The sequence below is a fragment of the Scardinius erythrophthalmus genome (genome assembly GCF_964197995.2).
Source record: "Scardinius erythrophthalmus genome assembly, chromosome: 2".
In the NCBI taxonomy this organism is placed as follows: Eukaryota; Metazoa; Chordata; class Actinopteri; order Cypriniformes; family Leuciscidae; genus Scardinius; species Scardinius erythrophthalmus.
This window is the reverse complement of record NC_138222.1, coordinates 48,100,396-48,122,977: the sequence shown is the minus strand read 5'-3', so window position 1 is coordinate 48,122,977 and position 22,582 is coordinate 48,100,396. Positions and strand designations below refer to the sequence as shown.

The window sequence follows — 22,582 nt, the reverse complement described above, 5'->3', positions numbered from 1 at the left end:
GTCATTTTCAAATAATGTCTCAATGTTATTTTCCTTTTATTTCATCCAGATCTCTGGCAAATGGTCTCCATCTTTCTCTTCCAAGTCTTGTGTGCCTGTTATTTGTGAGAAGCCTCTCGCCATTCTTAATGGTTTGGTTGAGGGCAAGAGCTACAATTATGGAGATATTATCAGCCATACTTGTCTACCGGGATTTGAAATACAGGTACGTATTTATTTATTTATCAATCCATTTCTAAACTGCTTGACCTATGCAGGAGCCTATCCCATTGTCTCAGGCCGTAGGCAGAGAAACACCCTGGAAAGGGGATTAGTCCTTACTCCTTATATTATCGAATGCCATATTTCCCCCCAAAACATTGTCCCAATAAATGTGTTTATAATAGTGGTGAATAAGATTTAATAAGCCAAAAGCATGTATATATTTATATTCTTATTTCACATCATCCAGGGTGATTCTATTCAGATATGTCAAGGTGATAAAACCTGGAGTGGAATTCAGCCAGTGTGTGCTGGTAAGACGTTATCTTTAATAATTAACAAGATTTGGTAAGTTTTTCTTACCCGTTTATGCTTAAGAAAAAAAGTTGTTAATTAATAACAAGTTGTTAATAGTTATATTGTTATTGTTATTATTACACATTCATTCTACTTGATCTCTAAACTCATCTTTTGTCTAGCTGTATCATGTGGTCCTCCACCAGTGGTTCCCCATGCTGTTACTTTGTCCAGTGGTCAGACATACCAGAGTATTGTGAGTTACATGTGTCATTCAGGAATGACTTTGGTTGGTTCACAGAACCTCACTTGCCAAGCCAACAGAACATGGAGCTTACCTATACCAGTGTGTGAAGGTAAGAATAGATAAACAGTCACTCTTTAGCTTTAAGTGTTTAAAACACTTTCCGTGTTTCTCTATCTAACCTTTTTCCATTCTTTACTCTTCTTTTTTTCACAAATGCACATACATAAACTCACAGTTTCAGGAGGCTGTGAGAAGATAACAGATTTGTTGAATGGAAAAGTGCATGAGCACAACCTGTCAAACGGGCGTGCTCTTGAGTTCCACTGTGACAAAGGCTACACGCTGCAGGGAGAGTTTCTCGTCATGTGTGTGGGAAACGGCTCCTGGAGTTCACCCTTCCCAGTCTGTATACGTATGTCAAGTAATATGGTTTCAAATTCTCTGGCAATATTTAAAGGGAAGCTTTCTGGATGAGGGACTTGCATTTTTAAAAAGTACTCACAACCCCATTTATCCAGGTGTTAAATACACTGTTGTGAGTAGTATTTTCTGCTCACATAACTTCCATTGTAAGAAATTAAGGCTCAGTATAGATTGAATACAATGTCAGACATTTTTGGGAAAGTAATTTAACAACCAAGCCAGTATAAGACTTCTGTTAGACCTTCGTCAATGAGAGAATTGCAAAACACCTTACTTTCCACCAAGAAACATACAAACTAAATTTACATTTCTAAGAAGTTAAGATGTTACTTGCTGCATTATAGGTCTGCTTTTTTGTTTATCCAGCAAGGCTTTACAGTAATATATGACTCAAATCTTATCCCCCCCCCACACACATACACACAGCCAAACCCTGCCCCCCTCCTCCTGGCTGGACTGGAGCCAATGTCAACATTGCTCAGCCGGCTTTCCTGGTAGGCCAGACAATACCAGTCAGTTGTCCTAAAGGTCAGCGGTTCAAAGGTTACCAGAGAAAAGGTAACGGCACTTTAACTTGCAGGAGTGATCAGACCTGGACCCCCATCTCTGCAGTATGCGAGAGTGAGTACAAGCATTCATTATTTCCATCTTTACTGTATTTATTAGTTGCTTTGAATGAAAAAAAATGGCTTTATTATATGAATTTATTTTAATGTCCAAAAGCATTTTGCACCAAATGTTAGGGGAATTATTCAGCACAGGCAGAATATCTAAAATACTTTTCCAAGATATTTGGGCAATATTAAAATATATTTAAGCTTCTCTTTGGTGCACCTCACTATCCCATGATAAATCTGAATATGTTCAGCACGAAAATTTCTAAATCACATACTCTACTCACAATTTGCATATTAACAAAATCGATGGCAAATAGACTTCCGGATTTCATGAGCTGGAGATTTGTTATATTGTGATGGGTTAAGAAACTACGAACTTTGTCCCTAAGTACTTCCACTTCATGTAATCGTGCTGACTCAAGCACAGCTGCTGATTACATCAGATTGAGGAGTAAGATTTGACCAATAACCAATAACTCCTCATTCAGTTCCTCATTCAGGCTGCAGCATCACAATTAGTGCAAATTCATTTGTAATGAAAGAAAGAAAGAAAGAAAGAAAGAATTGTGGAAAGTTTTATTAGAGACATACAGTATATGGGTGCCAATTCTAATGGTGTTGAAGACAAATGATCTGTTCCAAACCCTAGTGAGCTGCTACAGAGGCAGCATTTTAAGGCATTTCAGGCATGCTCCTGATGCAAAAGCAGGTATCCTAATTATTCCTGAGATTCTTGTTTTGCCCAAACTCTAAGTCTCAGAATACATTATATTCAGTTCAGTGAAAAATAAATAAATCCAAGATGGCAGATGAGATGAGAGAAAAGTTGATTAAAAATAAATTGAATTAATCAACACTTTTCAGTATTGAGTGGAATATGTGTAGTTAAAAAAATATTCGTTTACCCAATATTTGTGTGGCTGTGTATTTTTATGATTATTACTAGAATGTTTTTCCATTAGCATACCAACATGCTCTATTAAAATCAATTTCAATAGCTCACTAGGTTTTGGAACATGGCTTACGTGTCACATTGATTGTAAGCTCTGCTTTTCTCATTGCATGGAATCTCTATCGTACTGTCTGTGTGTTTTTGGAAACTTTCACCTCTATTTTCCTCTATCCATGCTTCTGCATGCTATCATACAAAATAATACTAGTCAGTTTTCTCTCATAGTTAGTTAATGTTCCTTTGTTGTTTTGTATTATTTGTGTTATTTTGATCCTTGGGCAATTTGCATGCTAGCTCTGTAATATGACATGCATATATATGTGGTGGATTGTGTGCACATTTATAGTTGGTTATTGCCTGAATCTGAACATTATGTGTGTATATTCACTTTTCTCTCTGTGAGACACCTGTTGAACTTCACTTACTGCCTGTAGCATTACTATTATCAGATGTGAGAGGATACTATGATGTCATCTCTCAAATGTGCATTTCTCGTGCACCATCTTCTGTTTTGTGGATTTGTTTGTATGTCCCCCACACTAATTAACAACGCAAATACTCTCAAATACAACTACCTAAAAAGATTGAAATTAGAGAGCTCAAGAAAATGCCATTTCTTAACCATCCTTTAAAGACCCAGAAAGCTCTCTCTTTAGTTCTTCAATGGACTGCTCAGCCTGGCTGAGAATCTTCCTTTCTAACCTACTGGTCCGGTCCATTTTAATCACACACAGGGGTGTCCTGCGGCCCACCACTGTACGTGGCAAATGGGATAGTCCGTGGGGCAGTGTTCCAGTTTGGAGATGTGGTGGTGTACTCATGTTACGCAGGCTACACCATGGAGGGTTCTAGCAGGAGTGTGTGCTTGGAGAATGGCACTTGGACCCCACCTCCTACCTGCAAAGGTAGCACAAGGACTTGCCCTTAAATCCCACTTGGAGTTCTGCCTTCAGCCTTTTTCTGTATCTTTGCAAAATCCTGCCATTCCCTTTGATTGGTCTTGCACATTTACACATATAAACACGAGCACTGGGCAATTTGGACATCTTTATAGCTAATGACTATTAAGCAACACTGCTAGTCAATGGCTTGAGATTTACTAGCGCTATTTGTGCATTTTTGGTGTCAAAAGTCTCACTTATTTATTCAATTATTCTCACTCAATTATTCAAAAGAAACTCCAAAGTTCCATTCCCTTTCTGTACATTATTGCAAATAGCAATTATTTAGCAAATATTTAACTTGTTGATCTACACTACCATTTGAGGTTTGGGGGTGGTAAGATCATGTTCACCAAGGCAGCATTTATTTGATCAAAATACAGTAAAAAACAGGTATATTGTAAATATATTGTTACAATATAACTATTTAGAAGTCTTCCGTGTCACATGATCCGTCAGAAATCATTCTAATATGCTGATCTGGTGCTCAAGAAACATTTCTTATTATTATCAATGTTGAAAACGGTTGTACTGCTTAATTTTTGTGTGGAAACTGTGATACACAATAGAAAGTTCAAAAGAACAGCATTTGAAAAAAAAAATGTTGACCCCAAACATTTTAACGCTTCTTTTTAACGCCTTTCGATATAGTATAACCTCAAGCTCCTTATAAAATATTATTTTATAATAATTTTAATTGTCATTAAGTTATAGTACCTGACATCTATAATAACAATGTTCTCAATAGGTGCTGTGCAATGATATACAAGTATAGCTAACTGTTACTTTGTGTCATAGATGTTACTGTATTTTAGCATAGCTAGAATGCTAAATTGACAAATGCAGGGCCAGAATTTATTTTATAATAGCCATTGAACAACAGCGTTGTCTCACAGAGATTATAGAGATGGGCTTTGGTATGGATGTCACTCTTTTCAATAAGGCATGAATGATTCGGTGTATAAAGCTTTAATTTTTTTGCATGTTAATGTTTTAACCTTGTACTTTGCTGTAAGCCCTTCTGAGCCTCTCTTTTGTGAGCCTCTCTTTTGGTCTTGGAGTCTTTGGCTCGGATGGTTTGAGTACTTGCAGAAATGAACTCAGATCAGTGCAATTTCACACCGGTCTGAACATCTAACATCTAGTTCTTTGAATACTGCATGTCTTTTCGTAGCATTTTGGAATTCTGTAGGAAAGTGGCACTGTGTACAGTTTCTGCTTTTAAGATTGTGTCAGTTTCATCACTGTACCTATCATGTTGTGTTTGTGCAGCTGTGTGTTGGCTCCAGTGTCAGAATGGAGGTGTGTGCCAAAGACCAAACACTTGCTCCTGTCCAGAGGGATGGATGGGACGATTTTGTGAGGAGCGTAAGTACACACTCAAACATCCACAATAACAACAACTGCATACACAAACAGAGATGATTATTTCTACATGACAGTCCATTCATTTTGGCAACAGTTCATGAAACAGTAACATCGTGCATTACAGCAGCTTCTTAAAAAGCCTTGCTCATTACCAGTCATCCCACAAAACCAAGCTGCATTTCTCTCTGTGGCTTCACTACTTCTTTATCGGAAAGCCAGAATTGTTGGGTGTGGTGTGAATGTCAGTACATGCATGAATATATGGGAAGTAGAAAGTGAAAGAGAGGTTGGTTTTAAATAGTTAACTGAACTAATTCTGATCATTCCTGCCTTATCAACCCAGATGTCACACAATTTCATAAAGCATGTGCATTTTTTTGCAGCGATCTGCATCCTACCGTGTCTCAATGGAGGACGCTGTGTCGCTCCATACCAGTGTGAATGTCCAGCAGGATGGACGGGCACACGCTGCCACAGTGGTAAGAGTTTGTGTTTGTATGTGATGACTCATGATGGTCGTCGAGAAAACTAGTTAATTTATCACATAAATAATGATTAGTCGCAGAACTAGTTGACTAGTCAGTGCAATCATTTAGCAGACGCTTTCATCTGAAGTGACTTACAAATGAGTAGAACAAAAGAAGCAATCAAACAATAATAAAACAAAATCTACAAAACTGCGGAAGTAGAAATATCAATATTTTAGTCCTGACAATTTGAGACAAATTAAACAATGAGTGATAACCTCACAGTATTTAATTACAGCCAATTAATGGAGTCTAGAGAACATCTGCACATTTACCTCAAGCTACCTGTGATCTTGCCTGTTAGCATAAGTCTTAAGGCCAAATCACACAGCACAGAGAACAAACAAGTTGGCCGTTGAATTTAGAATTTTATGAAAAAATAATTGTCACACATATGTTCACACTGCCCCCCCTAACAGACACAGAAAAACGCTGATTGAACATGTCTAGTGGGGTGAAAACAAACCCGACCAACACCAACAGACAGTGACACTGATCCAATAAAACCCAACAAACCTGTTTGTCTGTGCGGTGTGAATTGGCATTTAGTTCAACTGTAAAAGAGGCTATTTAGGGAAATATCTCTTGCTGTTAACAAAAGACATTATGATAAACCGATTAAACGTAAGAGTTTAAATGTAGGGTGGAGTGCACTGATTATAGACAGAAGGACCTCATGGTGGGATGGGGCCGTGGCTCATTCTCCTGGGGTCATCCAGTGTCATGCTCATGTTGTTGCCAGGCAACACCAGTGACAACAGGTCCCTAATAGTGATATCCAGTAGATCCCAGGAGCTCAAGCAGTAAAACAAAACACAATTATTGAAAACGATTTGGGGCAGTTGACATGACATGTCGAGCAGTGACACTGGTGATATGCTATACTTAATTATTTTAAATAACAATTATTATAGTTGTTTTTATTAAACTTGTTATATGAACTCCCATTAATTGAGAGACTTCATTGAATATTTATATTTTTTATTAATAATGGTTCTCACCACATGACTATTTAAGTTAACTGCAAAAATCTAATTGGTCAATGAAAATTATTTAAAAAAGCATCTAAAAACATAAACTTTCTCTTTATATATACATTAAAAAACATTATATACATTACTGTCACATTAACGTCAAAGATGTTAATTTAAATGAAATAATCATGTTAATTCATGCTTATTCATCACATGAATGTAAATTAAGTTTAATGTATTATTTTAAATATTTAAACAGATTTTATTCGTCACCATTTAAGTCAGTATCTTTGTTTGTATAGTGAACTTTGAACTGTCTAATTGCTAAAACTGCTTCTTTTCTCTTATCATATTGATGTGTATTGATGCTTTTGCTTTCACAATACCATGAACATCTCCATAGTGAATGAACTCTAGAACTTTACAATGAAACTGCATCAGATTTATTGAGAACACCACCAGCAGAACTGTAATTGTGTGTTTTTAAGCTCCATTACCAAGATCAACAAACCTACTCGCTGAGCTGTTGATATGCATTAAAGCCAGCTGGGTCTTGCAGACTCGCCTGGAGAGCTTGCTTGCTCTCATTCTGCAGTTGTTGCTGGTCTGTCTCTTTGTGTTCTATCCGTGTTGATTTACATGATGTGGGTTTACAGTAAATGTCTGTCAGGACAATGGTCTCTAGGGCGAATAGGAATTCTGGGAACTCAATTTATACAAGTTCTATAAAGCCATGCATAATCCATTTTTGAACTGCACTACTTTGATGTTGTAGCAACACAGTTATAAAGTATAAATATATATATACTGGATTAGTGATGAATTATTGGTTAATAGGAGTATTTTGTCTGTGTTTTTAGCGGTGTGTTCCATGCCCTGTTTGAATGGAGGAAGGTGTATCCGACCCAACAGGTGTCATTGCAGTCAAGGATGGGGAGGATATGACTGCTCTAGGTAGGCCAAATATAAATAATATATGTGACATAAGCACATTGCATAGAGATTTTGACATTTACTGACCTACATTACATAAACCTAGACACATTGTAATGTAATGCATTTCCACTAACTGTACAAGGAACACGGAAACACTCGTCTGGGAGGTTCCCGTTGATTGTAAAAGACAAGTAAAGAAACGAGTAGGGAAATACAGATAAGAACCATCTTTGTCTATGTGTGTCTGTATGTGAATTTATGCCTCTGACACACCTAGTTTCATGATAGCCTATCTCTTACAATAAACGTACATTTCCCAAGGCACTGCAGTTGGTTTCAATCCATTCACTGAGTTGGCAAAGGAACCATTTCTTTTTTGATTTATTCTTTTAAGTAATTGCTCCTTTCCGATCTTTATTTCACTGATTCAGTGCCAATGTCAAGATTTTATTGAGCAAATACAGCCTCTGACTAGAGGACTGTTGATCTGACGGTTTTACTGTAAGTGTTTCCAGCCAATCGACAATACCCGCATCCCTCAGCTAATTAGATGCTGCAGTCGTCATAGCTGGTTAGAGTGCTTCCCAATTAGATGTATGTGACATTTGGTTAATCTAAGTAAAAAACTGAGCTTTTAAGACATTTTCAAGGTCCATCTGTTTGATATTTAAAAGCAGAATGCCTCAAACAAATATTATATACCCACGCTTAAGGAAGGTATCATAAATGTTTTAATTATTGATTTGGAGATTATGGTTATAATATTTAGGTCAAAACAGGGTTTAACGTTCTTCAGCTGATCTTTGATTATTAATTATTGTCTTTCAGAAAAAGAAAATCTGGATACTTTCATTTTTAATGTGCCACGCTACAAGAGTTAGAGTCTGAATGTGTTGGAACAAGATGGCTTAATGTCAGAAACTTGTACACAACTCATTATCTCTTTCCCTCCAAGAGTCCTAAGTGGTTTTGTAAATTAAAGCTGTATTTTTTCATGTAGAAAATGAAACAGTATTAAATATATGCTGCTGCTATATACATGAACTTGTATGATGTGTAAAAATGTTGATGTGATTGTCCAATGTACATGTATATAAACTATTCTTTTCATGTTTTTATTAAAACAGAAAACACAACTATATGAAAACCAACTGTAATTCTCATTACCACAGTTAATGATGAAGAAATCTCAATTAAACTTTCAGTTTGTTTTACTTGCCTGTCTCAAATCACTAAATAAACGTTTGACTTGGAAAATTTGACAATCCCAGCACAACACAAGAACTTTTAATTTCTTTTTATAGTTTTAATTTCATACAAAGCCAACATAAAATAAATTAGAGGCAACCATTGTAGAAGGCCAAAATATTTAACAAAAAAGTCTTTGTGGAAAGTATTACCACAGTTTTGGTATATCAAAAAAATAAAACACGATATAAATTTAACTGTCGTAGAATTAGAGGATGAGAATGTTGTTGTACTTGATTTAAACTTCTGAAATCAAGATCAGAAAACCTATTGTGTATTTAGCTTCAAATACACCTATTGTGTGTATTTAGTTAGTAACGGTTGGTTTGAGTTTTTGTTTATGCGTGGTCATTTTTCTTCATTTATGTATATTGATCTTCTCTTCCAGCTTAGATTGGTTTGATCCAGAAAAGTCATCAACCTGCAAAACAATTGTTGAATCCCAGTTAGGGGGAACAAACTGCCAAAATCTTATAAAAACAGATCCCCAAAAGAGACCTGGAAGAAAACCTCCAGAAATGATGTTTTACCTTCTGTCCATTCTTGTAGAAATGGAATGTTGGCATACATTTAATGTCACAGTAAGCGGCCACATCCTAGAACAGAGAAAAAAGGAGCGGAGGTCAGGTCTGAATAGGTTTATTTATTTATTGATGATAGCCATCTTTAATAGTGTCTTTTAATTTTGCTTTGCTAGTCTGGGCAGATCTTTAGGGATGAAATTACGTCCATGACTGTTGAAATTTAAAATCCTTGCAATGCTTAGGAAAATGCTTTGTTTCATATTCAAATCATCTTATTTGATATTTTCCGCCAATGGTAAATTCAGTCACAAAGAGGTCCACTGGATTGTGGGATGTGTGGATTGTTATCAGGATCTTCAAACACTCTGCTTGCATTTGCCACCCGTACCTTGCGATTTAAATGTCAGTCAGAAAGCATGACATTTTAACAAATCGCAAACATGTATAAAGGATTCAGCTTTATACACACACATCCTGTAATCTGCTTTGCAACACAGCATTGTAATAATAGCTAGTGTTTGTAACCATAACAACATGGGCAAACATAAGAATTGTTCCATTCTGGCAGTGTCTCAATCTACCTCTGATAAAACTGAATGACAGCCAATATCCTTTCTCAGCACTATCATGTGAATCAAATAACACACTATCAGCAAGTTGATCTGGAGAACAGCAACCAGCTGACGTGTGTGCTGGGATCTTCTAATGTGTTTGGGCCCTTTTATAAGGTCTGGCTGTATGTGAGTATCCAAATACACTAATACTACACCAGACATGCGTGTCAACTCGAGGAGGATAGTGAGTCAAGTATTCAAATGAAAGTAACACAGTAAAACCCAGATGGTGAATCTATGTAAAAGGGTGTTTTGCTCATTTGCCTCAACAGTCTGTAGGCTTTTGAGTGTATTCATCAGAGAAAAAAGACAGCAGGTGACTAACCTGTGCATCATCCACATCCACCTTTAGAAACACCACATTTTTGTTTTCTTCTTTTTCAGACAGCGCCTGTGGAGAAAAAAAAAGGCGGTAGTAAAAAGCAAACCACAAAGCTCTCAATCAAAGCACTTCCTTTGAGCTATAAAATGTTGTTGCTCCTGTTTCATCTGTGACATTTGCATATGCTTTCTTTTATTTCCTAAACCAGGTACAAATTAATGTGGATTGAATGAAAGTAAAAGTGAACAGCCGGTTAATGTTGTTGTGTAGTTTAACCATGCGGCTGAGGTTAGTTTTTTCTTGTGGTTGGTTCTCAAGTCCACCAGAATATCAAAATGAACTATGTATTGTCTTTAAAGAATAAATCGGCTCTTTTAAGGCTCTTTTTGTCTTTTATCCCTCTCTTCTTCCTTTATCAGGACTACCTCTCATTTGCATTCTGTGAATGATTCACACATTAATTCTTAAGGAAGCTTCCCCAGCGGTTGCCCCGACAACACAGCACAACAACAGAGCCACTCCTGATGTTTCCGGAAGCCTCTGTAGAATAAACATTAGAATCATGACAGCTCCAGATGTCACTCTGAATCTCGGATGCGGTGTATGAATGCTCACTTTAAAGAATGGAGCGATGTTCTGGCAGGGCCCACACCATGTGGCTGTGAAGTCCACCACCACCAACTTGTTCCCGGCATTTTTCAGAGCGTTGTCAAAAGCAGGCTGCAAAAAAGAGAGAGGGAGGAAAAGTTCATTTAATTTCTAAACAAACATGACACATTCCTTCCTGCTGAAGTTAATTAGAATGGAAGTTGAGTCAAAATGCTGTGGCTTAAGCAGGGTTATTGAGATTTTTACAAAAGAACCATAATTATGGGCTATGAGGAAACAGGAAGCATTTTACATTGCATCAGCTCATATCCTTTTCAATGAAATTACACTTAAGCAAAACAAGCAATTATCACTTTATGGTCAATTAATATTTAATCGAACCATTTATGTACACATGCAGCATGTGTATTGCATTACATTAATTCAAAATTCTTAACGGCTTTGTAAGATGCATCATAGAGCAATTTAAAGTAAATCATGTTTGAATTGCATCGTTCTTTTTAGTTGGATTTTCAATTAACCGGATAACAAAAAGTTCTGGATGATTCGTTCACGAATCTGACCGAATTGATTCGAGTTCTCATCCCAGTTCTGGAGTGAGTCAACTCACTGGCTGACTCACTACTCGATGAACCGAGAACATAGCTGTCTTATTCTCAACGAGTTAAGAACTGATAACAGAAATTAAACAAACGTGACAGTTGCGAAACCGAGCTGGTTCAACCTTAAACCAATGCACTTTCACTGTTTACGACGTCAGACCGCGTTCAATTCACTTTCGTCGGAGCAAGATGGCGGTGCACATTCTCAACTACAGAAAAGTACAGCAATGATTAACTTCTAGAAAATGAAGAACAAAATGTAGGCTTAGGTGTGTTGGCTTTTTTATGTTTTTTATTAATTTAGAAAGAAACTGTAAACTTTTCCGAATTGTTATATTACAATGCTATCGTATTTTTTGCAGGCAATTAGCTTATTTTGTTGTAAATAAAAATGTCTGATTATGTCACTGTTAAATAGGCTACCTTATAAGTATTGTGGTATTTTCTTACTGAAAGCCCCCAAAATCTCGAGTTTCCCACTGGTATTTGCGACTTGTGGTGGCATTATTGTGCGTTCAACTCGTAAATACGATCTTTCCGACAAACCGAAATAAAAGAGACTAACGTTACACCATGACGTAATTACGTGACTAATTCCGCTCTTTGAAACGAACCGTTCTGTTGCCACCCATCGGTTCCGCAAGCACAGTTTCGTAAAAAAAAAAACTAAAAAAAATGCGCTCGTCTGTTTTTTAGATAAATACTTAAAAATAAAAATAAAAGTTATTAATAACTTATTCGAATATATATATTTTTCCCCCATAGAAATCAAAAAGTAAAACATAAAGAACATACAGTCAAAATAATTACATTCAAAGTTAAGGAAACAGCTAAAACACTGGTATTATGTTCCTACCTTATCCTCAATGATGACAATCATTTTGATGTCTGTCTTCTAACGGACTACTGTACGCTCTGAAAGAAAGTCCTGCTTCGTTGACAACCAGAGTGGCAGCAGCGCCGTATAAAAACACTGTCAAGTAGCTCCACCTTCAAAGAGGACACCGATCCAATCATGGAATTCTGCGCTCCTACTACATCCCCGCCTACCGCTACACGCCCTACAAATGTATAATCAGTTGAAATAGTTCAGTAAATGCGATATATATGTGTAGGTTTTGCGCAGTTTGTGACATAAATATTTACATCACCTCTATAACGAGTAAAACTATTTATTTATTTTGAAGGAGAATCATTGATCCCGGTTTTTGTTATGAGCAAGTCAGAATGACTTGACAGATTCCGGGATTAGGCTACTGTACGCGCCATGATGTCACCGAGAGTAGTGGTGGACTGCTAAACTGTACAAAAACTGAACATCCAATACCTTTCACAACAGGTTTTATCACTGAGGAAATCATCATAAAGACAGTCGGACAGAACGCTGTTTAATCTTACTTCATGAGCAAATAGGTTAGGTAATAAAAACAGATCATGAGATTAGTCATGGGAGTAGTATTGTTCTTTGGAATTTTTTGTCACACTTCCTATGTTTCATTTGACAGAATCACTGTGACTATATGTGTAGGCGTACCCTCAAATCTTCTGCTTCTCTATAGCCTGTTAATAAGATGAACCTTAAGACAACATGTGCTTTATCTTGAAAGCACACATATGTGAGTAACACTATTTAATTTACTTCAGTCCTTAATAAATATTCCTTGAATTCATGTCCTGTTGATGTTCAACGTCCTCTAGTGGGTGTAACAGGCAATCAGCCTTTTATTATATTTTACTCAAAGTACTTTTCTGTGGAAAAAGGTAGCATTTGATGTCAGCCTATTATTGTGAACCATCAGTCCAATGCAAGACACTTTTGGATGTATCTAATAATGAGCAAACATGTTTTACTGTGGTTTTGTGTACTGATACACCTAAAATCATTAAATGTTTCTAAAGTCAACATGCAGTTTCGGGATGAGCCTCAACAAATGGGACATGTAAATGTATTGTCAAACTTTTTGGTTACACAGTTTAGTTATAACTAACCGTAACCAAAATATCTGTATGTTGGAGCTGTGGCCTGTAGCAGTTGACATGTTTTGAATCTGGCTTGCAACATTAAACCCAGAAATAATGGACATTATTAATCAGACAGTCAGACAGAGTATTTGTAAGAATACGCAAATATAAAGATGAAATCTGAGGCTTCACATGTAAACATATTGCAGTTATAGGCAGTTAATAGAACTTCTTGTAACATAATTTCTACTACAAAAAGCACTTAGTGGACAAGTTTAATTTGTAGGAAACTCAGAAGTGAAGACCAAGAGACTCGTTGTATCTTTAGCAGGATCCTTTATTGAGAACACGAGCTGTTGGTAGCTGCAGTCATCAAGTCTAACTAAGGCAGTGTATAGATTTTAGGAGGCAGTACTTAGAAATGGAGACAATAATCTGGCTAACGACCTTAAACAAAGCATGCAAATAAAGTATCCAGGTACAGGAACCCGCCCAAGACTCTAGAGAGTGTTATCAGTCCTAATCCAATCATCATAACTATTCAAAGAATGGGACGGGGGGTCTAAGAGCCATTAAAGACAAAGGGTGCGAGTCTCAGTAATCTGACTATCAAGAGCTTCTTGTAACATGAAGTGTACATAACATCACATGAAAGGGAAAGTACATTGTATTTAGCAGTTAAGGTAAAGATGATGACATCAGATGAATGATTTGGTTAAGCAAAGATTAGCAAGAAGTTCTTGATAGTCAGATTACTGAGACTCGCACCCTTTGTCTTTAATGGCTCTTAGACCCTCCCGTCCCATTCTTTGAATAGTTCATGTGATGTTATGTAAGGATGTATGATCAGCAGATCTTAAACAGATTCTTAAATGTGTAATTCCACAGTACCTTTTAGACACTATAGGTGTTAGATATGTGTCCACATATTTTCAAGATAGAGGCCTACAAATGTGTCACTGTATTTCATGTGTATATTAATAGGCAATTTTGTTCATTTGAAAAAGACAACCGATGCATGTCTAAGCATGCCTCAGACTTTAACAATAGCCTTCCCAAGTCCATCGCCCTTCAGCATCTTTATGAAGGCAGTCGGCATGTTTTCAAAGCCAACAGTGACCACTTCCTTCGTCTTCAGCTTGCCCTGCAATGAAACAGTTGAATGCGTCTACATTCCAATTCACTTTCTCATTAACAGGCTGGTACTAACTGTTATGTGCTGCGTATTAATGGCAATATTCAATGAACTTCAGGTCATGAGCTATAACCGATTTACCTCTTTCTTCCATTTAAGCATTCTCTTCACAGATTCTTCATCTTTGTGTCTCCAACTTCTGACCATAAAACCTTCTATTTTCAGTTGCCGTGTAATTATTTCATGGTGAGGATAAGGACCTATGAGAAAGAAATTCAATATTCTAATATTGCAAGGCATCCTGCATAGCTTGCATTTTTCATATTCTCTACTGTCCTCTAGTGGTTGTAATGTGTATAACTATTTAATACATTTTCTCTAGTTTGTTTTTTATTCTAATATTAAAATGTGACATTGAGCACTATGACTTAAGAGCCGGGGGGGGGGGGGGGGGGTGAACATTTTTGAACGAGATAAAAATGTCAAAAAATGTTTTATTTTGTTTAAAGTACCACCCTTCGGAAGCAACAGAAGATACTTATTTGTCTCCCGGAAGACAAATTAAGTACAATTTACCTTGATCTCCAAATTCAAAAAGTTGTAACCCCCCTGGCTCTAAATGCATTGTGTTTCCTTCTGGATTCTCAGTGAATGTTTGAACTTTTTTAATAGTTGTGTTTGAGTCCCTCAATTGTACTCCGTGTGAAAAGATGGACTTCAAACATGCAAAAGATGCTAGAAAAACTGAAAAATTTGCAGGATCTGAAGGATTTTTCTGTGGAACATTGGGCAGTTTAACTGCTCAGGACAAACAAGGGACTCAAGAACAACCATCACAAAAAAAGAAAAGAAACAAAAGTTGTGGAATCAAACTTTTGAACGGGGTCATTTTTATAAATTGAGCTATTTTTTTGCCTTGTGGACTACATGTAAACATCTTTTATGTAAAATATATTATTCATGTATACGTATATATACTGTATATGTGTGTGTGTGTGTGTAACTGTAACATAAAGCATTAAACACATTTCTTAGGCTATATTGAACTTTTTAAAACTTAATATGAAATGCGTGCCGAAAATGTGTTTAACAACTTGAATTTTCTGTTCATGCGTTAACTCCATCACCATGTCCCTTTAGTTTCTCCGTAAAAATGAGACTTACACATCTGAGGTTCTGTGTCATTGTACGTGGATATTGCGCCGCAGACAGCGATACGACCACCTGGCTTCATGTTTTTCAGTGCTGCAGTAAAGAAGGGCCCTCCCACCTGGAGAACATTACACACACAAACAGATCTCCTTCATTTAAAATGTGACCAGTTATGTTATTTATCTGAGAGCTTATAACATCTTAAGAATACTTGTTAATACACTGAACAAAATTATAAACGCAACACTTTTGTTTTTGCCCCCATTTTTCATGAGCTGAACTCAAAGATCTATGTACACAAAAGGCCTATTTCTCTCAAATACTGTTCACAAATCTGTCTAAATCTGTTAGTGAGCACTTCTCCTTTGCCGAGATAATCCATCCACCTCACAGGTGTGGCATATCAAGATGCTGATTAGGACAAGTGCTCACTAACAGAGATTTAGACAGATTTGTGAACAGTATTTGAGAGAAATAGGCCTTTTGTGTACATAGATCTTTGAGTTCAGCTCATGAAAAATGGGGGCAAAAACAAAAGTGTTGCGTTTTTAATTTTGTTCAGTGGCAAAAATACACATATAATGTTAATTACATTCTCAAAATAGCAGTCGTATCCTTCAGGTGAAGCTTTCTTCAGTGCTTCTTCCAGTGATGAGACAGTCTTGTAGTTGAAGGCCTGGTCAAAGCCCAGTTCCTTCAGGTATGCCACCTTGTCATCACCTCCTGCTGATCCCACAACCGTGCAGCCTTTGATCTTGCAGATTTGACCCACCATTGCACCCACAGCGCCTGCTGCTGCACTCACCACAACCGTCTCACCTGGCTGTAACTTACACACCTCTTCCAGGCCATACAGAGCAGTTAAACTAGAGGAAAAAGGGATGGGATTTAGACAAATAACTGATATTTTCATTCAAAGAACAAAAGAATTGCCTAATGATTGTGAAGGAAGTGTTGGTTTTGTGTATGTGTGCTTATTGCTATTGAGAATCAAAGAATTAAAAAAGAGAGCATGATTATGAAACCTTATTTTCTTTCAGTCTATATGTGTTACTGTCTTCATTTAAGTCACGATTAAATTACCCAGGCATCCCTAAGGAACCGAGGGCTAGGGACATTGGAATGTCACTGGGCCATTCGGATACCATCCGGGTCAAGATGGGCCCGGCTGGACCATTCGCTTTTGTTACAGTGTGTGTCCTCCACCCACAATCAGCAACCACGTAACATCCCTCAGGAAATGCTGGGTCCTTGCTCTTCAGTACCCTGAAAACCAAACAATGAGTTAAGATATTTATTCAATGATATGAATTGTTGTTTTTGTTCGTGAACAGACCTGTTTCCTCACTTGAATGCTTACTAGCATACTTGAACTTACTAATGCAGTATAACCCTAATATGCAAATTGAAGTCTAGTCTTATATGTAAACTGTGGGTTTCTTTGTTGCTCAAGATGTTTTTCCACTCGTCTAAGCGGAAGTGTCTTTAGCGGTTGATGCAACTGAAACCATATTGATGAGCGCTCTGAACAGCTTGAGGAACAGATCTAGATTCTGAACAATATTATATTATTGAACATTTTACGATTACTTTTCGTAATCAATTTTCTTTCCCTTTTCACAATGAACATGCTTTATTTTCTGAAAACATTCTGTATAACTGGACTGAATCTATGGTGTATCACTAACAAAAAGTGTAAATAAAATGTAACAATAGATTACAATACAAATGGTAAGATTTGTTGTTTTCCTTAAGTTGTATTACAAATTTATTAAATGTTTCATTTAGGTTACTGATTTTAGCATGTGAGGCATAGATGATGATATTTCAAAGAAGATTAAGCCAAGCAACCCAGGTGTCGGACATTAACTTTTGTATCCCGAACAGTGTCATGATCATGTGAAGGTATGGGTGATACTGTCAGGCTGATTGGATCATTTGAATGATAGTGTTATGCTGATTCTTGATTGAATCAAATCATCCCCTGGTGAAAAAAAAATATGTTAAGTATACTTGAAGCCAGACTAATTATTAGTATACTTCAAGTGTGTTAATGATTAGTTAACTTAAAGTGTGCTATTTTGAAACAACTAATTTTGTACTAAGTATATTTTAGTAGTAATTAAGTTGTAGTAAAGCATAACTTTAAATGTATTTAGTGTACTTTTGTGTACTAAATTGGAACAACTTTAAGTATATTTAGTATATTTTAAGTATATGCCTGTGTAGGGACTAGTTACATACTTGATTAGTGTATTAAAGTGTACTTTATTTGTGTTACAAGTACATTACAAATTAATTACAAGTGTCTTCGAAACATACAAGAAATATACCGTAAATTTATTAAAAATATATACTAAGTATACTTGCAGCCACACTAATTATAAGTATACTTCAAGTGTGTTAAGGATTAGTTAACTTTAAGTGTGCTATTTTGAAACAACTAATTTTGTACTAAGTATATTTTAGTTGTATTTAAATTGTAGTAAAGCATAACTTTAAGTCTATTTAGTGTACTTTTGTGTGCTAAATTGGAACAACTTTAAGTATATTTAGTATATTTTAAGTATATGCCTGTGTAGGGACTAGTTACATACTTGATTAGTGTATTAAAGTGTACTTTATTTGTGTTACAAGTACATTACAAATTAATTACAAGTGTCTTCGAAACATACAAGAAATATACCGTAAATTTATTAAAAATATATACTAAGTATACTTGCAGCCACACTAATTATAAGTATACTTCAAGTGTGTTAAGGATTAGTTAACTTTAAGTGTGCTATTTTGAAACAACTAATTTTGTACTAAGTATATTTTAGTTGTATTTAAATTGTAGTAAAGCATAACTTTAAGTCTATTTAGTGTACTTTTGTGTGCTAAATTGGAACAGCTTCAAGTATACTTAGTATACTTTAAGTATATGCCTGTGTAGGGACTATTTACATACTTGATAAGTGATAATAAAGTGTACTTTATCTGTGTTACAAGTACATTACAAAATCATTACGAGCAATATACAAGTCTATTATTTTTGAGTAAAAATGATTATTCTCCGTAATACCTTTGGCTTAATCCAAATACTACAAATAGCACACTTTGTCTTCAATAACAAATGCACATTAATAAACAAATATTACTTAGCTATACTTTGTACAATATACTTTAAAGCTATAGTAGGTAATGTTGGAGAGCTAGCAAGATTTGAAAGCGGCACCTCTTCTAAGCTCCACCCCCTCCCGTCAGTACTCCGTCCAAAGCTACGCCCCCACAAACATGAACGCGCATCCACAGTTGGAGTCAGCTGCAGGTCACAGAAAAGCAGAGTATTTTTGTCATGTTGGAATAAATATTTTGAAACGATAAATGCCTTTCCTTTACCATTTCAGCATAAACAAGCTATTACTTTTCTTACCTCCTTACATGCTAAATGAATAATGACAATGAATGTGGTATAACACTTTGTTTTATTTTTTTAAAAAACGAACAAGAGAGACCTAAGAGAAATACTTTTTTACAAAAGTATCTGTACTTTCGCTGCTTTTGATTGTCATAAACAATCTGTATTTACATATAATAAATAATAAATAAATATATCTAAGAAAAGGAGTGTCCAGGGATGGCTGACAGGTCAGGCTTTGCATGAGGCGTCGTCTGCTGTGGTGATCTACTCCTTTGGCAGTGATTTACCTTTAGGAAGAATATCACAATTACACATCTGACAATAATTACTGCATCTCAAAGACACACAAAGAATGACAACAAAACTTTGTTTCCATTTCACACAGTAACAAACATTTCTTCTCGTAGCTAACAAAACACATATGCCACATCACCACAGTTGTCCCGTTTATAAGCAATATTAACGTCATTTTATCACAATTATAATGCAGACACTTGCGACTATGGCTGTGCAATATGTTCAAAATGGCATGTCCTAAAAGTCAGATAAGCAGACCTGTAACGCAACTGGCTTACACCGACAGAGAAGCTAATGTTAGCATTGCTAGTTAGCACTAGCTACGTGGCCTAACGTAACATATATCATGGAAATAACAAATCCCCCCGAAGCAAAACAAATAATTACCTGTTCAGCAGAAAGAACGCAACCTCGGCATCGCTTTTCATCACTTTTGCTCCCTCAGTTGTCTCCACCATTCAAATGCTGCAATGTTGACGCAAGTTTGTTCTCTGGCTTTATCCAGTGCCTGTTTCGTTGCAGCCTTTTCTGCCTCCGATTTTCTTTTTTTTAGGCTTTTTATCAGGTCGAGCAGTTACCAGCAAAGCTGGCATTGGTAGATTTTGCTGCATTTTCTCTTCCATTGTGCCGCAAACTCCTGCTTACTCGGTGTAGTGAGCTGAATGTTTCCGAGAACGGTGACATGTGATGAGTGCACGCAGGGCAGCGCACGCAGTGGGGCTCGGGCACGAGACATGAAGGCATCTGATTGGTTCTTTACACTCGGACCGAGTGGCAGTGATTGGTCAGAGTTTTTACTGTCCTGCACCTGCTACAGAGGTCTGATTTTTTTTCATTCCTTTTTCTGAACACATAATGTTGACTACTCTCAGGATGGAAGGACCATTTCACCCAGTATAAAAAAAAGTGTTTCTGAACAGGATACCCTAGTGAGTGAACTTCCATTTTTGGCCATGCAATATAGCCAGTGTTTACTTGGCTGCATATTAAACGGCCACTTGTGACATCACAATCCAGTAGCTGCCACTTTCTGTACAGTAGAAAACACATTTTCTTGTGTGTTCCAATGGTGTGATTGTTGATGTAAAATTTGTAATGGATTTGTGTTTATTGTACATTGTGCCTATCTTTAACATTGTATAAACTTAAATTAAAAATCCTTAAATCACAATTACAAAAGTAGCCATTTGTACACTGCATACTCAAATCTATTTTAAGTAGATCAACAAAAGTATGTTTTCTTTAAATACACAAAAACTTAAAAGAACTTGTAGTGTACTTTTTAGAAATATGTTAAAAGTGTGCTTGTTTTTAGCATATTTCTTAAAAGTGTAATTAAGCATATATTTATTACCAATGTACTTATAGTGCACTTGTTAGAAATATATTGAAAGTATGCTTGATTTTAGCATATTTCTTAAAAATGTAATTAAGCATATATTTATTACCAATGTACTTATAGTGCACTTGTTAGAAATATATTGAAAGTATGCTTGATTTTAGCATATTTCTTAAAAATTTAATTAAGCATATATTTATTACCAATGTACTTATAGTGAACTTGTTAGAAATATATTAAAAGTATGCTTGTTTTTAGCATATTTCTTAAAAGTGTAATTAAGCATATATTTATTACCAATGTACTTATAGTGCACTTGTTAGAAATATGTTAAAAGTATGCTTGTTTTTAGCATATTTCTTAAAAGTGTAATTAAGCATATATTTATTACCAATGTACTTATAGTGCACTTGTTAGAAATATGTTAAAAGTATGCTTGCTTTTAAATATATTTTTAGAAAATATACTAAAGTACTATTATTTTAAAGTGTGTTAAAAGTTGTATTATAAAAATAGATAAAAAGCATGATGCTAATATACTTTTAAGATATTTAAAGATAGTATATTTTTTTTAAATATATTTGCAATGTACTATTGAAAAAGGGAATATATTTCAAATATAATAAAGTATACTTTTTTTTCACCAGGGTCCCTATGCTTTGTTTTGATTTATCTCCACCTCCAAAAGTCCCTCCTCCTTGTAATTAAGGCCCTGTTTACACGAGAACGTTCGCGGGTGAAAACGTAAAAATATTTTATCAGATGTGCTTTTCGTTTAGACGGCGACGGCGTTTTTGGGGCTTAAAAACGCAAAAAAGTGAAACCACCCTCCAGAGTGAAAATCTTAAAAACGCTCCACTGTCGCGTTTCCGTCTAAACGGTAAAACGCAAAAGTCTGCTAAACAGTGAAGGCACCGATCAGTGCTTCACATTGCCACCTAGCCGCCTTGAGTGCATACTACATTGAATTTCACACACTTTTGCGTCACCATATGCACGCAGATTCCCCCCCCCCCATAGCGCTCGTCTAAACGCAGAATAAAAAGTGAACACTTTTGCGTTTTCTCTTCAGATCGTTTCCGTGTAAACGTAGCCTAAATGTATAAAAACTATACTGTATAGAACTCAGTTAGACTTTGGTGACTGCAGCTACCGACAGCTCGTGTTCTCAATAAAGAATCCTGCTGAAGAAAGAACCAAGTCTCTTGGTCTTCGATTCTGAGTTTCCAACACTTACTTTGCCAGCTGAGTTCCAAACTGTACTTCCCCTTCTTTTTGCCACATTTTACTCAGAAATCTACAGAAACAGCAGGAGACATTTAGAAACATGAGCTAGACACATCACATACAGTAAGTAGCTAATTAAATAAAGAGGTGTTATATGTTCTAATAAGAAAGACTTTAGTGCACCTTTACCTCATATACGGATCAACACTTAAATAAATCGCCTCCACAAGCACATCTGAAGCAAAAGGATTATGATAAATCAGTGAGGCATCGAACAGGCAAAAAGACAAATATATGAATTATCTATACCTTCATCTTGAAGCTCTGGCAGAACTTCTTCTCTCAGTTCAAAGTTACTTTCCTTAGGAGAGCCCTCAAAGTGTTTTTTGAGGATCCATGTCTTTGCTTTAACCATGATTGTATGTCAAAAGCTGCACAGGGCACAGTCTTCAAACTGGAAGTTGCTCTAAGGGAGAACAGCACCTTCTTGTATTGCAGTGATGACAATGAACACTCTTATATACGAAATTAATACATTGACATGACATTGCAAATTCTTGTAACCTTTATACTGATATTAATGGGTGGGGTGCGTCTCACCTAAGTAGGCTACACCCAATATCGTTTACCATAAGCTTTCAATATTTAAAAAAACAAAATGTGTC

At 36.1% G+C, this 22,582-nt stretch overlaps 3 protein-coding genes across 7 annotated transcripts in view; 1 reads left to right on the top strand and 2 right to left on the bottom strand.

Moving 5' to 3' along the window:
* The window catches only part of svep1 (sushi, von Willebrand factor type A, EGF and pentraxin domain containing 1), an 80,468-nt gene extending 69,882 nt beyond the window's left edge, over nt 1–10,586 (top strand). For 2 of the 4 annotated variants that reach the window (XM_081392012.1, XM_081392011.1), the window contains exons 40-49: nt 50–205; nt 452–515; nt 681–854; nt 981–1,157; nt 1,595–1,789; nt 3,472–3,642; nt 4,951–5,046; nt 5,430–5,525; nt 7,408–7,501; nt 8,312–8,757. In XM_081392012.1, the coding sequence (XP_081248138.1) occupies nt 50–205; nt 452–515; nt 681–854; nt 981–1,157; nt 1,595–1,789; nt 3,472–3,642; nt 4,951–5,046; nt 5,430–5,525; nt 7,408–7,501; nt 8,312–8,342 (1,254 nt within the window). In that variant the 3' untranslated portion in view covers nt 8,343–8,757. Of the gene's footprint in view, nt 1–49; nt 206–451; nt 516–680; nt 855–980; nt 1,158–1,594; nt 1,790–3,471; nt 3,643–4,950; nt 5,047–5,429; nt 5,526–7,407; nt 7,502–8,311; nt 8,758–10,253 lie in introns of those variants that run through there. The other 2 variants (XM_081392010.1, XM_081392013.1) reach the window with 2 other exon arrangements.
* On the bottom strand, nt 8,604–12,384 carry txnb (thioredoxin b; the record flags this gene model as incomplete). Of its 2 annotated transcripts, XM_081392794.1 has the most annotated exons (5): nt 12,259–12,384; nt 10,807–10,911; nt 10,195–10,260; nt 9,262–9,327; nt 8,604–9,152 (listed from the first exon to the last, which is right to left on the bottom strand). In XM_081392794.1, the coding sequence occupies exons 1-5, from the start codon at nt 12,280–12,282 to the stop codon at nt 9,090–9,092; spliced, it is 324 nt and encodes a 107-aa protein (XP_081248920.1). In that variant the 5' UTR covers nt 12,283–12,384. The 2 variants fall into 2 exon arrangements, with proteins under 2 accessions (XP_081248920.1, XP_081248919.1); XM_081392793.1 differs by lacking the exon at nt 8,604–9,152 and having other exon boundaries at nt 9,178–9,327; nt 12,259–12,331.
* Nucleotides 12,385–14,296: 1,912 nt separating this feature from the next.
* ptgr1.2 (prostaglandin reductase 1, tandem duplicate 2) lies at nt 14,297–22,332 on the bottom strand (the record flags this gene model as incomplete). The annotated part of the gene is given in 8 exon segments (XM_081392615.1): nt 14,297–14,508; nt 14,641–14,759; nt 15,664–15,769; nt 16,244–16,517; nt 16,735–16,917; nt 21,928–21,987; nt 22,107–22,212; nt 22,215–22,332. Coding segments are annotated over 8 exon segments (1,077 nt in total). The 3' UTR covers nt 14,297–14,397.
* Between the last annotated feature and the right edge of the window lie 250 nt (nt 22,333–22,582).